At 38.2% G+C, this 14,136-nt stretch overlaps 2 protein-coding genes across 6 annotated transcripts in view; both read left to right on the forward strand.

The window, feature by feature from the left end:
- The window catches only part of Zbtb41 (zinc finger and BTB domain containing 41), a 29,437-nt gene extending 23,672 nt beyond the window's left edge, over positions 1-5,765 (forward strand). For all 5 annotated transcript variants that reach the window (XM_021161265.3, XM_029478178.2, XM_029478174.2 and 2 more), the window contains exon 11: positions 1,160-5,765. In XM_021161265.3, the coding sequence (XP_021016924.1) occupies positions 1,160-1,815 (656 nt within the window). In that variant the 3' untranslated portion in view covers positions 1,816-5,765. The remainder of the gene's footprint in view (positions 1-1,159) is intronic.
- Positions 5,766-9,570: 3,805 nt separating this feature from the next.
- Aspm (assembly factor for spindle microtubules) overlaps positions 9,571-14,136 on the forward strand; it is a 44,484-nt gene continuing 39,918 nt past the window's right edge. The window contains exons 1-3 of the mRNA XM_021168094.3: positions 9,571-9,937; positions 11,500-11,643; positions 11,802-13,257. Of these exons, the coding sequence (XP_021023753.1) occupies positions 9,665-9,937; positions 11,500-11,643; positions 11,802-13,257 (1,873 nt within the window). The 5' untranslated portion in view covers positions 9,571-9,664. The remainder of the gene's footprint in view (positions 9,938-11,499; positions 11,644-11,801; positions 13,258-14,136) is intronic.

Here is a 14,136-nt window from a genome sequence, read left to right on the forward strand (position 1 = left end):
TGACTTATAATGTCTTTATCTTATAATTCTTTACCTATATTGTGTAGATTTTAAATTTTACATTATTTTAATAGTGCGTATGACAACTAAGGGCTTCTAGGGTGTGTGTGTGTCTTGGAATTGAACCCTGAGCCTTAGCTTGCGAGGAGGTGCTGTACTTCTGTTCCATGCAGAGCTCCAGCTTAACTACTGTTAGCATTTGCTTTTCTCCCCTCTCTGTGCAGTTTGTGGCTTTCAGCATTCATTTTCAAAGCTAGGATTTGGAGTTAGTTCTGCTGTCACATCTGACTTTATGAACTATCAGCCACCTTTTAAGGTTTCCTCTAGTTATTTGGCTCCTCAGATAATCCAGGTAATTTGCCCATTTCAAAGTCTTAACCTTGAACATACTACAAAGTCTCTGGTGTGAAGCAACATATTCACAGTTTCTGTGGATTAGAACATACATGTCTTCATGGGGTTACTACTCTTTCTAGTATTTTATCTCTGCTAGAACTTTTCATGTTGTTTGTTTGTTTTTTGCTTCTATTTTTTTTCATAAAAAAATAGAAACAAAAAAGTATAGTATAACAACCCAACTGCAGAAGATCAAAATGGACTTGGCATTCTTACTCTCTTCCCCAGGGAACTATAAAAGTTTTCATCTCTTGGTGGAGATAAAAGTTACGACTTTCGTTCTAACCCTTAAAAGATCAAGTTAATCAGTTGTTGCTTGGCTTTTAAATCTTTGTAGTTAGAAGAAAAGTAAGTGTTTCAGCTTAATAAACCTTTTGTGTGTCTTTTTTAGTAGTGATAAAGCAGTAGTGATAAGGCTTACCAAGCAAAAACTTAACATTATACGGAGAATAGGACTAAGCAGCTAGTTAGCCCTATTTATTTAAGTTTATTTCCTTATGTAGGAACTGTTCTTGATCTACATTGCAGGAGGGGAACCAGGCTTAGAGGTTTGGCTAGTAAAAGGTTTATCCAGGCCTGAAGCCCAGATCATTTTGATGTTTTTAATTCATTAATTTTATGAGTTTGATAGGCTGTCTTCATTTATGATAGCATAAAACACTACTGTTTTTACAGGTATGCATGTGATAAATTTGCTACTTAATATTTGCCAGCTTATCAAGTGGGTACATTATATATTAATTTTTTATATTTGTTCATACAGGTGAAAAACCATACAAGTGTCAAATTTGCAATCAGTCGTTTAGAATTAAGAAAACTTTAACAAAACACCTGGTTATTCACTCTGATGCCCGGCCTTTCAATTGTCAACATTGCAATGCAACATTTAAGCGGAAAGATAAGCTGAAGTACCACATTGACCATGTTCATGGGATAAAATCTCCTGATGATTCTCTCAGTACTTCTGAGGAAAAACTCCTGTCTTTGCCAATGGAGTACTCATCTGATGATAAGATCTTTCAAGCAGAAACAAAACAGTATCTGGACCAGCCCAAAGTTTATCAGTCGGAAGCCAAGACTATGCTACAGAACGTGTCTGCAGAAGTATGTGTTCCAGTAACATTGGTCCCAGTTCAAATGCCTGACAATTCCAGCGATCTGGTGTCTCATACCACCACACTTCCCACATCGTCCCATGAGATGCTGCCACCACAGCCACAGTCAACTGATTATCCTCGTGCAGCAGACTTAGCATTTCTGGAAAAATACACTCTTACTCCTCAGCCTGCAAATATAGTTCATCCCGTCCGACCCGAACAGATGCTAGATCCTAGAGAACCATCTTATCTCGGGACATTACTGGGCCTTGATAGCACAACTGCTGTCCAGAATTTGTCCAGTAGTGAGCATCGTTCATGAGTAACCATTCCATAGACATTTTAATGCTGTAAGCTGACAGCCAGAAGCTACTGGCTTTTGAATTAGTAGGGCTGCTATTTTTTTCCCATCTTTTTCCCCTAATTTCTCAAGTCTTCAGAACAGCTTCAAATCAAGAAAAGTTTATTTCTATTGACTGAATACTTGGACACATTTTGACATATTTGAAGTATGATTTTTAAAAAAAAAATCATTAGTACTAATTTTGAAATTTTGAAATTTCTGATTATTAGCTGCTGACAATGTTGGAGGTATTTTTTTAATCATCAGTGGAATTTTTTCTTTTTCTTTTTTTTTTTTTTTTTGAGACAGGGTCTTAGTTTGTAGCCCAGGTAGCCTCAATTTGTGATAGACTTTCTGCCTTAGCCAACCAGTTGCTAGGATTACAGGTGTGAGCCCCAAGCCAAGGTTTTACTTTTAATCATCTGTTTTGTCCGTTTCCCATATTGCTATGAAGTTTTAAGAACCATGTAGCGCCTATAGGAAGGAATGTAAACATATGTCAATATTGGCAAAATTTTAATACAAATTAAATATTTTGTTCGGATTTTCAAAGTTGAGTTTAGAAACTTATTGAAATTTCTTACATATTTTTGTAAGAAAATCTTGATACTTTGAGGTTGTCATCTAGCCATTCTTTTTGTCAGTATATTTGGGATTTTCACAAGCCAAAATCCAAGAGCTCACAAATACAGGATTAGCATGCTAAATGAAATATAAGATTGTTATTTTAATCCAGATAATTGGACCTGTACTCAACTATGATAAGTAATAAATACAAACTTAGCTTTAGACATTATCTAATTGAGTATATGGTAATGAAAAACTGTCAGTTTCACCTACATATCATCAATGTACATTTGTATTTGGGCACTTCCTCCTCGTTCCCAGTTTGTGTCAGTATCTATAGATGAGGAAGGAAGGGAGGGAGGGACAGGTGTAACTAAAGTGATGGCAGTTCAGTTACACAATGGAGTTAGCATTTCATTTACCACATTTGGCTGACTGAAGCAGGGAAACAGAACCTAGATATTTTACGTATAGTTATCAGAAAAGGTGCCAAACCCATTCTCAAACCCGCCCTAACTTAACATGATGCTCTTCAGCTGAGTGCACTACTGTTGGTGTATAGACTGACACTTAAACCAGATCTTTATTTTTGCTTCTGTATGAGATTTGTCTCTATTCTTCATTGTTTCTGGATGAGGCAGTGGTTGAAGTCTTGGTGAAAGAAAATAGGATTTACAGCAGCGCTTCACAGGTTAAGTTTAAGTGAAGAAAAAAAATCTTGCAGAATTATGAAATATCTTTAGAGATGTGCACTTTGCATTTTTTCAACTCAATTTCATCTTAATGTAGGATGAGGTTTCCCTTGTGGGGTTGCTGATGCTTAGACAGGCAGGGTTGGCTCACTGTTAACATGAAGTTTGTATGGAAACTACTGGAAAAACAGCAGTTGTTAAAACTTTTCTATTTCAATTTGTTTACACTCCTAATTGCTTTTAGCACTTTTGTGTGTGCATGTGTGCGTGTGTGTGTGTGTGTGTGTGTGCGTGTGTGTGTGTGTGTGTGTGTGTGTGTGTAAACTGTAACGTTTTGCTTGGCCCTTGTGGGTTTTGAAAACATATCACAAATAAAATAATAAACTTCTAGTGACTAAAATGTAATCAATAAGGAGGAAACTGTTTAAGCACTTAAGAAATGAAGGTACTTTATAGGATCATTTGCCATATTAATGTTCAAAGAGCATGTTGCAAATTGAGGCATTAACCAAAGTAGCTAATATAAATAATAAAGATAACCTGAGTTTTGCCTCACTTATCAAAGTTTGGTTGTTGTAATTGTCTTTGGACTAGTGAACTTAATTTTGTATTATTTCTTATCGCTAAAGTCTTCTTACTTAGTGTGGAAGTGTTCTGTGGACACTAATAATGGAGTAGAGTCTGAGCACTATGAGTCCTAGACTTATAAATCATTGTCAAGAGTACAGATTTGTGATTTCTATCCTAAAGGCAGAGAAGATTTCTAACTAAATATCTTACTGAAATGAAAACATCATACTTAGAAATGTCCTTTGCTTTAGAGATAAGCTAATGTAGAAAAATTTGGGTTTATCAAAAAAGGCAAATGTTATATATGTGTTTATGTGCATGATGGATTGTATATTTTGACAGAAAAGGAGGATACACCATTTTCACAGTGGAAATATTACCTTGGGTTTTGAAGGTATTTAAGGTTCTTTCAATAATGATATTCTAACACTTTGAATATATGACTTAATTTTAGTAATTGGTTTACATAGGACTTTTGAAGAATATAGCTCTTATGTAAAGTGGCATACAATTTTATAATTGTACTTAGCTATTATTGTAGAAAAGCTGAAATAGTGTCTGTTATTTAAAACATTTTCACATTATCTCATTTGAACCTAGTAAGCAGTTTTGAAATAGAAAGGAAATGATGTATTCCCATTTTAGAGAGATATTGAGAGTCATTTAGAGTCATTTTGACTCTACTCTCATGACAGAACTGCCTTGAGTGGAAGGAGGAGACACATAGCATTAAAAAAGGCTTACTATGTGCAGAACTGTGTTCTCTTGTTCCTAACGCAGTCTGGAGGCAGACAGTAGAATATTTAGGAAGAAATAAGGAAACCCATAATAATGAAAGGATTATTGTTCCCTCTAGTTTCCAAAAATGTAAGATCATGGATTTGAGTAAACTGAATGTATATTAATATTTTAAGTTGGCACAAAAAATTATAAAATGGACCCCACTCTTCTTAGTTGTCCTTTTTATGACTCTAAAATCATTATTTTGTAACGATGGTTAAAATTTTGAATCTCACACGTAAGTTTAGCCTCATTGTGAATATTTTGTGAGTATAATTTATTGTTTTAAATTAATTTTGATAGATACGTTAGCACTTAATCTGTAAATTGAATAAGTTATTGAGTGCAGAAATTTATTAACTTACTCTCACTGACTTAATGCACCAAAGATTTTGAGTAGGTATTGAGTAGTTGAAAAGAATTTAAATTCTTTGTTGTTTGACTATATATTTGTCCAAAGAAGCACAGCTGAAGTCCTTGGATACTGAATTTTAAAAATTGTTAGTTGGAATACTGAGATTAAGTATTAAATGTTTGTGTTTATGTGTGTAAAATAAGTAGAGGAAAATACTCTGGGAACATTCGTACTGACCAACCAGTTACAAGTGAGAATGCTCATTTCTCTCAGTTTAGTTGAATGCAGTTTTTTTTAATGAACACTATTCAATAATCTTATATTTTACACTACATTATAAAAATAATTTCTGCCTTAGAGGTTTTTGTTTGTTTGTTTTTTAGATCAAGTTGAGGTTATTTTTATAAGAAATCCCTTTGGTTTTGACAGCCTAAAATACTACTTAACCATAGGGTTTTTTCCTCATGCCAGCAAGATACCTTCAAGCTACTATAAAAGTAGTAAAGTTTGCAGACTTTTAATTTAGATCCTTACTGCTGGGCAAAAGAGGAATAAAAATATCATTTTAAACTGGTGCTGTAATAAACTGACTGCCTTTTAATGTTGGTAGCATAAAAGAAGTACACTGCTTTCTTTCAACCTTAAAAAGTGTCAAAAACCACCCTTACGGAGTGAGCGACTGTAAAGTATTAAGGGCTAATCTGTCCCACCCATTGCTTTCTCACTCAATCACAAGTTACCTAAACACAACTGACCTGGTGTGTCTGTGAGCTTGAGTGTTCTTCCTACAATATCACTCTAATTTATTATTTATCAAGAGGTTTGAACATTAGTTAAGAGTGTCCTTTTAGACCATCTTTTCTGAATTGAATACTTTGTACTCTTTCAGAGATGTGTAGCTGTGTAGCGTTTTCTCTGTTGCCTAGATTGTACTGGTAAATAAATGACTTGTTCATTTTGTTTTATTTTTTGGTTCTGAGTCTTACTATTCCTGTTGCCTGCTGGCTGGGCAATAGCCTTTTACATGTTATATTAACTTAGGAAAATTGGCATTACGCAGTAGTGTGGACATCCGTCTTTATTATAATTTACGTTTTCTTTTAAGTTTGTACTGTGGCCTTTATAGCTATGGAGTCACTCCTCAGCCTGTCTAGATGTTTAGCAGAATCTCACAGAAGGAATTGTATGTCTGCTCCTCTTGTTACTCTTTCGCTGTGATTGCTCTCCCCTTAAGTAACTTGTTACCAGGAACACACAGCTCTGCACCGGAGACTTAGTTCACTTCCCTTGAACTGAACATGGTTGGTAGTGTGAGAAGAGCTGCTGTTAGTGAGCAGGGGCATCCTAGTCAACACTGAACTTGAGTTGATGACTCAGGAAAAAGCACGACTTTTCAACAGTCATGTTTGGACATATTTAGTGCCAAATTTCAAAAGACTGAAAATGCATAATTTAATAAGGAATAAGTACTGTTTCTTAATTTTTAAGTGGAATTATGTTAAATGTTACCTGCTATTAGCATGAGTAATGAACTGAGAGTAATTTTCTACACAGCTTATAGGAACTTGACAATTCTGCATATCCCAATCATTTCTTTTGCCTGTTTTCCTTTTAGTAATCTCTTGTGTGTTCTTTTTTGGTGTTTCTTATAACATTTTTTTTTTTTTTTGGTTTTTCGAGACAGGGTTTCTCTGTATAGCCCTGGCTGTCCTGGAACTCACTTTGTAGACCAGGCTGGCCTCGAACTCAGAAATCCACCTGCCTCTGCCTCCCGAGTGCTGGGATTAAAGGCGTGCACCACCACGCCCAGCTACTTATAACATTTTTTACTTACAATACTTTCCCTTATGTTATCAGCATGTTTTACGCTTCCTCTGTGGAAGTGGGTTATTATTACAAAAGCAATAGGATTCGATTGATTGTGTGGAAGATGAGAAGAGGATGATTTGGCAAGGAGGGTGTGCTTATGTTCGACTTACTCATGGTTTAACTTACTGTATATTGATCTTAAGTCTGTGATCTTTGAAAGATCCCCAAGCCACTTATTTAAAGAGAATATAAAGATGTTATTTGGAGAACAAATGTTACTTAAAAATGAAAACCTTCTGAATTCTCAAGTAAAGCTAAGCAATTTCAAAATTTACATTACTGCCGGAGATTCTGAAACGTCTCTTGAATGAAGAGCATGTGTACATCTCGTTGTCACGATGCCTCTCTGTTTGATATTCCTGCTTGTATAAAGTTGAATAATGTACTGTGGTGTGATTACTGAACTTTCTTTATCCTTTTAACAATCTGACTTTTCTCCTTGTAACTATTACGGTTGATGAGGGTGATTGCCAAAAGCTAGGTGTTTAGCTGCTCTGTGTTCTGTCATAACTGTTCTATTTAAGGGAGAAATGGTATATATTGAAATAGAAATGCTTTTGTTTTCTGTCTCTAATCAGAGTTTTTGTTTTTAATTAAGGACAGTCTTAAAAGCAATTACAAAGGAAAATCTAAAATATCAAAAATCATTATTTTTCACTGTATGACAAATGTCTTAAGTTTAGTAGATATTTTGTTTGTCTTGTGTTTCTTAAATGTAAATGTATAGCAAAAATTCAGTTCCTTGTGAGGAATAGATGAGGTCTTGCATATTAAATTAGTTCCTTATGTTATTTTGATATTTAAAATAAACAGTTCTTCGGTCCTAGTAAAGCATACCCGGGTTCTTTTCACATTACACTTTCAGAGCATGGGGTCACAGTGTTCTGCAAGTCTATAAAACGTATACACTTTCAGAGCATGGCATGGGGTCACAGTGTTCTGCAAGTCTATAAACATAAACATGATGAACAAAGGCAAAAACAAGTATCTTGGGAATGTTTTTGAAACATGATTTTAGTAAATTACAAATTATTTAAAATATCTTAAGTATATATTAAATATATAGATGAATTGGCCTTATTTTTTATGATAAATTCAAGTATCAGAGATGACTTTGAAGTAGTCATATTGCTTTTGGGGAATTTTAAAGTGTAGCAAAATTCTATTACTGAAAAACCATATCCTATAAAATACTAAAAGTGGGCATTCCTCCCCCTCTCCTCATTTTTGCAATTCTCCATTCTGGTTTTGGGGGGAAGGCGGCTTGTTGTAAAATGTCAATAACTACAGGATCTCACCCCAACCTAACAAACTCCATTTCTGTTACAGTCTTCAATGTGCCATCACGATTGGTTATAAGTACAAAGAGAGATCATGTCTAAAAAACACAAAACAGCCCAACAACATGCTACCAGCTCATTACATCTCTGTTTAGCCAAGGAAACATATAAAGGTGGTTAATTCTGGACAGACATATCAGATAAGAAGACATGGTTTATATAAATATTTCTTGGCTTATTTAACTGTCTGGTAATGTGTGACAATCACTGTGGAACTTTTTGACATAGTGACACAATGTTGGTAAACCACACAAGTTACTAAAAAAAGAAATCACATTAACTGTACAGCGTTGTTTGTAGGCACAAAATGAAAACTCAGCCTGGTCTGGTTTTATGAGAGTGTTTATTCAGAGGTCACATATGAAAGACCATGGCCGGGCTGGTGAGATGGCTCAGTGGGTAAGAGCACCCGACTGCTCTTCCGAAGGTCCAGAGTTCAAATCCCAGCAACCACATGGTGGCTCACAACCATCTGTAATGAGATCTGGCGCCCTCTTCTGGAGGGTCTGAAGACAGATACAGTGTACTTACATATAATAAATAAATCTTAAAAAAAAAAAAAAAAGACCATGTCCTATGGACACAGATATAATTTATTCCAAGTTCGATGTTCCAAGGTTGTAACAATGATGGTCTTGTTTTTGGATTTGTTTTGTTGTTGTTTTTACAATACTTAGAGGTAACTGGGCGTGGTGGTGCACGCCTTTAATCCCAGCACTTGGGAGGCAGAGGCAGGCGGATTTCTAAGTTCGAGGCCAGCCTGGTCTACAGAGTGAGTTCCAGGACAGCCAGGACTATCCAGAGAAACCCTGTCTCGGGAAAAAAACAAAACAAAACAAAAACAATTAGAGGCACTTTTCAAATACATAGGAGAAACATTAGACGTGTGCTAAGGCAATAGGGAACCCTGGTATTGCCTCAGATGCTGGCAGTACTCATTTTTGGTTGGTTGGAAACCAGTGCTGTATTTCTCCATACCACTATTTTACACAATGGTCACAAAGACATTAGGTAACTTAAGAAGGATAGCATGACATGGCTATTAAGACTAGCTAAGTGTTCCCCAGTAATTGTTTATAGGGCTTGCTTGACCGCCAGCATTCTAACCCCTTCACCATCACTGATGCCTTGCCTAGGAACCAGTTGAAGATGCCACTTCTTTCCAGGAACTTGTTCACAAGTTGCACTCAGGTATTCAGGGCCGCATGCAGCCGTGAATTGGACAGTTATGATACCCTTTTCTTCCCCGCAACGTGTTTAAAACACCAAGGGCAATTTCCGTTCTAATTGACCGGCTCGTAGAGTTGGGTAAATTTGCTGCCCTGTTTTGTTTTTGCCCCAGGTAACCCTGACAACCCCGCCATCGTTTAAACAAGGCGCCGCCTCCTCATTGGCTAGGCGCTTTCGTCCGCTCATTGGCTCTTTTTAGTGATGTGGGCGGGTTTCTCCTCGCTGGTTGGTGCTGTAGCGAGGAGGTTCCGGGAGCTCCCATTGGTGGAGGCGAGATATTTGAACCGAGCAAAAGCGGCTAGACTACTTTCCCGAGAGTTTAGGGGATCTTTCTGGCTTTTTGATCTTTGTCCTGGTCGTTGGCTTCCGGGAAGCCGGCGGGAGCCGGACAGCGGGTACCTGACTGCCGGGCACGGGTGGCTGCCATGGCGACGATGCAGGCAGCCTCCGGCCCAGACGAGAGGGGGCGGCGGGCGCGCCCAGATCCTGAGGCCGGGGACCCGTCTCCGCCGGTGCTGTTGCTCAGCCACTTCTGTGGCGTTCCCTTCCTCTGCTTCGGGGATGTCCGCGTGGGCACGTCGCGGACGCGGTCTCTGGTCCTGCACAACCCGCACGAGGAACCTCTGCAGGTGGAGCTGTCGCTGCTGCGCGCCGCAGGCCAGGGCTTCAGCGTGTCGCCGAACTGCTGCGAGCTGAAGGTGGGTGCGAGGGGCACGTCCCCGTGGCGTCACCTTGGGGTATAGCAAGAAACTCCGAGAACATCTGAATCAGCTCCTAGTCTTCACTGTGGGGCTAGGAGATAATGGGACTCCAAGACCAAGTCAGTGTACTGTTTTGATCTTGGGACGCTCTCCTTGCAGGGTAGGGCAGGGATACAATGGGACCCCAAGACCTTGTCAGCTCCCCGACTTGACCAGGGATGGGAATATGGGTGGGGCTCCCTCTGCCGAGGCGAGGCAGGAAAAGAGCTAGACCCAAGACCAAATCTACTCTCCCTCTTGACCCCGGGAACACCCTCTGCAGAAGTGGAACTAGGAGAGAGGAAGACCCCAGCACCACGTCAACTCAGTTGACGGGCTTTGGCTTCTTACGGTTTGGAGAAAGTGGGCACTAACTCGCTTGGTATGGTGATTAAAAGCGCGTGCACCTGCCATCCCAAGAAGCATTTCAGAAAGTTTCTGTTAAACAGACAAGCGTTTTAAATAGACGTTTGGCAGGCGTTGCAAAATATGTTTGAGTATCTAAAGATGGTATACTTTAACATTTCCCTGTTTTGAGACTGGAGGAGTACATTGATGAAAGTTTTCTAATTGCTTCTTTTCAGCCATTTTTATATGCATTTTGTTTTTCATATGTTTGGACTCAGTGGAACTACATTTCTATTGTGATAATGAAAAAAAAAAACTGTTTTGTTTAAATATCTAGTCCAAACCCTTACATGTGATGTGTAAGCAACCTTTGTATTTTACTCTTTTTTTTTTCTTTTGCTGTTCTTGTAGTCTTAAGAGGTTTCATTCTGACTGGGATTACTGTGTCCTTTTCAGTGAGTAGAATCTCTAAAGCTGTGGAAACAGTTAGCTGAGGGAGCCTGCACACACTGCTGCCTACTAACTAGTAAGGATGGGCCTCAGAGGAAAGGCGAATCTGAGGTTGGTTGGTTGCATCGTCGGGAATCCCAACACTTAAGAAGCCATTGCCCTTTGATGAACAACTGCCTGGATTTCTGTCTATAGAAAGATATCTTTTTAAGGATAAATCCTGGCTTGTAGAGGGGGGAAATTCTGTTCTTATTGTTAATCAGCTGGCCTAAAAAGCTATGATTTCTACTTTTCAAGAAGAGCTTATCCTTTTCACGTAAACAAGTTTCATTCCAGCACACATGACGTCTTAGTCTTAAGCTTGTCAAAGCACACACTTTACCACTGAGCTAGGTCCCGAGCCCCAGCCATTACAGTTTACAATCCACTCAATTAAAATGACTTGTAGATTATCAGTTCTCTTGCTATTGTGCAATTGGATTTTATTACATTTATATTTTTTGTTGTTGTTGTGGACTTTTATTGCTAGTGGCTCTATTTTCTTATAATGAACGAGTGTAGGAAAACTGAATAGGAAAAATAATTAACTATTAGGGTGTGTTAACAGTTATCAATCTGCTCTAAGCTATGTATAGTGCATTTGGCTATTATTATATTGTCATAATAATTTCTGATATTTATTATTATGATGATGATGATGATAATAATTTTTCTGATTACAGCCTAAAGAAAAACTCACCATTTCCGTTACCTGGACGCCACTGCGAGAAGGGGGAGTGAGGGAGATTGTCACATTTCTTGTAAATGATTTCCTGAAGCACCAGGCTATATTACTAGGAAATGCAGAAGAGCCTAAGAAGAAAAAGGTAATGTTTTAATCATTGTGATTTTCCAGAAGGAAATGTTTAGTTGGGGAGCATGAAGGGACATATATAAATAACATCACTTATTTAAAACTCATTAAGAACAGCTTACAACTTCTTTTGTATATTTCTTTTTTCTTTTTTCTTTTTTTTTTTTACAGAGAAGTCTTTGGAATACCAGTAAGAAGATTCCAGCCTCTTCAAAACATACAAAAAGGACTTCCAAAAATCAACATTTTAATGAATCCTTTACTATTTCACAAAAAGACAGAATTAGGAGCCCACTGCAGCCTTGTGAAAATCTGGCTATGAGTGAATGCTCTTCCCCAACAGAAAACAATTCTTTACCCCTTGAAGAAAACAAAGTCCCCACCCCATCCATTAGTCCTATTAGAGAATGCCAGAGTGAAACTTGCTTGCCTCTGTTTTTACGCGGGTCCACTGCCTATTCATCTCTTCATGAATCTGAAAATACACAAAATTTAAAAGTACAAGATGCCAGCATTTCACAAACTTTTGATTTTAATGAGGAAGTCGCAAATGAAACTTTTATTAATCCCATCAGTGTATGTCACCAGAGAGAAGGGGATAGGAAACTCACACTTGCCCCAAACTGTTCTTCACCTTTGAATAGTACACAGACCCAAATACACTTTCTAAGTCCAGATTCTTTTGTAAACAACAGGTATACGTCCGATAATGACCTGAAATCAATGAAAAATGTTTTATCAGATACATTTAGGAAAGATCCCTCAGAGTCTGTTTGTCTGGAATCCCAAACTATACATGAAGTTTGCCAAACAATCTTAAGCCCAGAGTCTTTTTTAAATGATAATTATGGACTTAAAAAAGGTCTAAACATCAAGTCAGTCAGTCCCGTTTTGTCGCCAACACAATTTGTAAAGGATAACACAACACAATTTGTAAAGGATAGCATGGTACACGTAGGTCAGCAAACGGCTAAGTCAAATATAACTTCTCAGGATTGGAGAATAAATGAAGGTTTGGCATATACCCCTGAGTGTCAGCATGCACAAACTCCCAACAGTAGATTTGAAAAACAAAACCCTGTAGAAATGAAGTCACTTAAGTATGATTTTACAAAGCAAAAGCCCAAGATTTCTGAGTTTCAAGATGCTTTTTGTAACCAGAGCAAACAACCGCAAAAGAGACGCCCAATTCTTTCTGCCACTGTTACGAAAAGGAAACCCACCAATGCCAGAGAAAAGCTACCTGAGATTAACAAGCCAGATGCAAAAAGATGTCTCAAAGGTCTAGTAGGTGAACGTGGAAAAGAAGTGGATAGCCTGAGAGAGAAAGGTCTTCATTCTTCTCTTCCAGTTGTGGAGCCAGGAGTAAGTAAACCTCTGAGTTACAGGAATGAAGTAACGCCTTCAACTGTTGTCGTTGCTCGTAAAAGAAAGAGCCACGGAACAGTGGGAGATGCAGATGGAAAAGTAGCAGTTGAAGAATGGATGGACACGTGTGAAGTCAAACGAATCCATTTTTCTCCTCTGGAATCTACACCCTCAACTGTTGCAAGAACCACAAAGAGAGAAGGGCTTACCTCAAAGCGTATAAGCAGCCTGGAGCGGTCAGGCCTGAAGAAGAAAACGGGTAAGTTGTCCATAACATTGTGAGTTGACATTGAAGAATGCATTTTATCTTTTCCTATAGTGAGTTCTCCAATTTAGTACATCTGCTGTGGATGGCCTTGTAGCAGTTTGTTGAGGGAAATACAGGACACTTGTGATATAGTGTGGGAAGTAATTATTAATTCTACACCAGTTTAAATTTGATATTTTTGTTCATGAGTTTTCTGCTTAAATTATAACTTCAAAAATATTGCATCCAACCGCGCGTGGTGGCGCACGCCTTTAATCCCAGCACTTGGGAGACAGAGGGAGGTGAATTTCTGAGTTCGAGGCCAGCCTGGTCTACAGAGTGAGTTCCAGGACAGCAAGGCCTACACAGAGAAACCCTGTCTCCAAAAACAAAACAAAACAAAACAAAAAAAATATTGCATCCAAATGACCTTGGACCTCCTGGTGGGATATTATTATATCTGCTTTTTATTTCTTTATTCTTCCAAATTATTTTTTCTCTTTTCTAACAAACAAGTGAAAAAAACCAAGAGCAGCTTGAAATTCATCTTTAGACCATTCACTCCTATCTCTCTCTAAAGAACCACTCTTATCTCTCTCAGAGAGTCTCTTCCAATAACTAACATGAAGAATTAAAAGTATTTGCAGAACCTGGCCTTTTAGTTGCAGCATCCATGGGCTCTGCTCTCGTCAAAGCATCTTAAGTGCATGTTACCATCTGTCGTCTCTGAATCCAGCCCTTCTTGCTGAGCCAAGCTCCACCGTTGTTGTAACACCCACCATTCCTTAGTGGTTTTCATAGCTCGGCTTGCAGTGTCAGTTCCTTTCCGTATGTACCTTGAATTTCTTAATTCTGCACAATCAGTACACTTTCCTGCCTTCCTTCCTTCCT

The sequence above is a fragment of the Mus caroli genome, unplaced genomic scaffold, assembly GCF_978045245.1.
Source record: "Mus caroli unplaced genomic scaffold, Mus_caroli_1 scaffold_1, whole genome shotgun sequence".
In the NCBI taxonomy this organism is placed as follows: domain Eukaryota; kingdom Metazoa; phylum Chordata; class Mammalia; order Rodentia; family Muridae; genus Mus; species Mus caroli.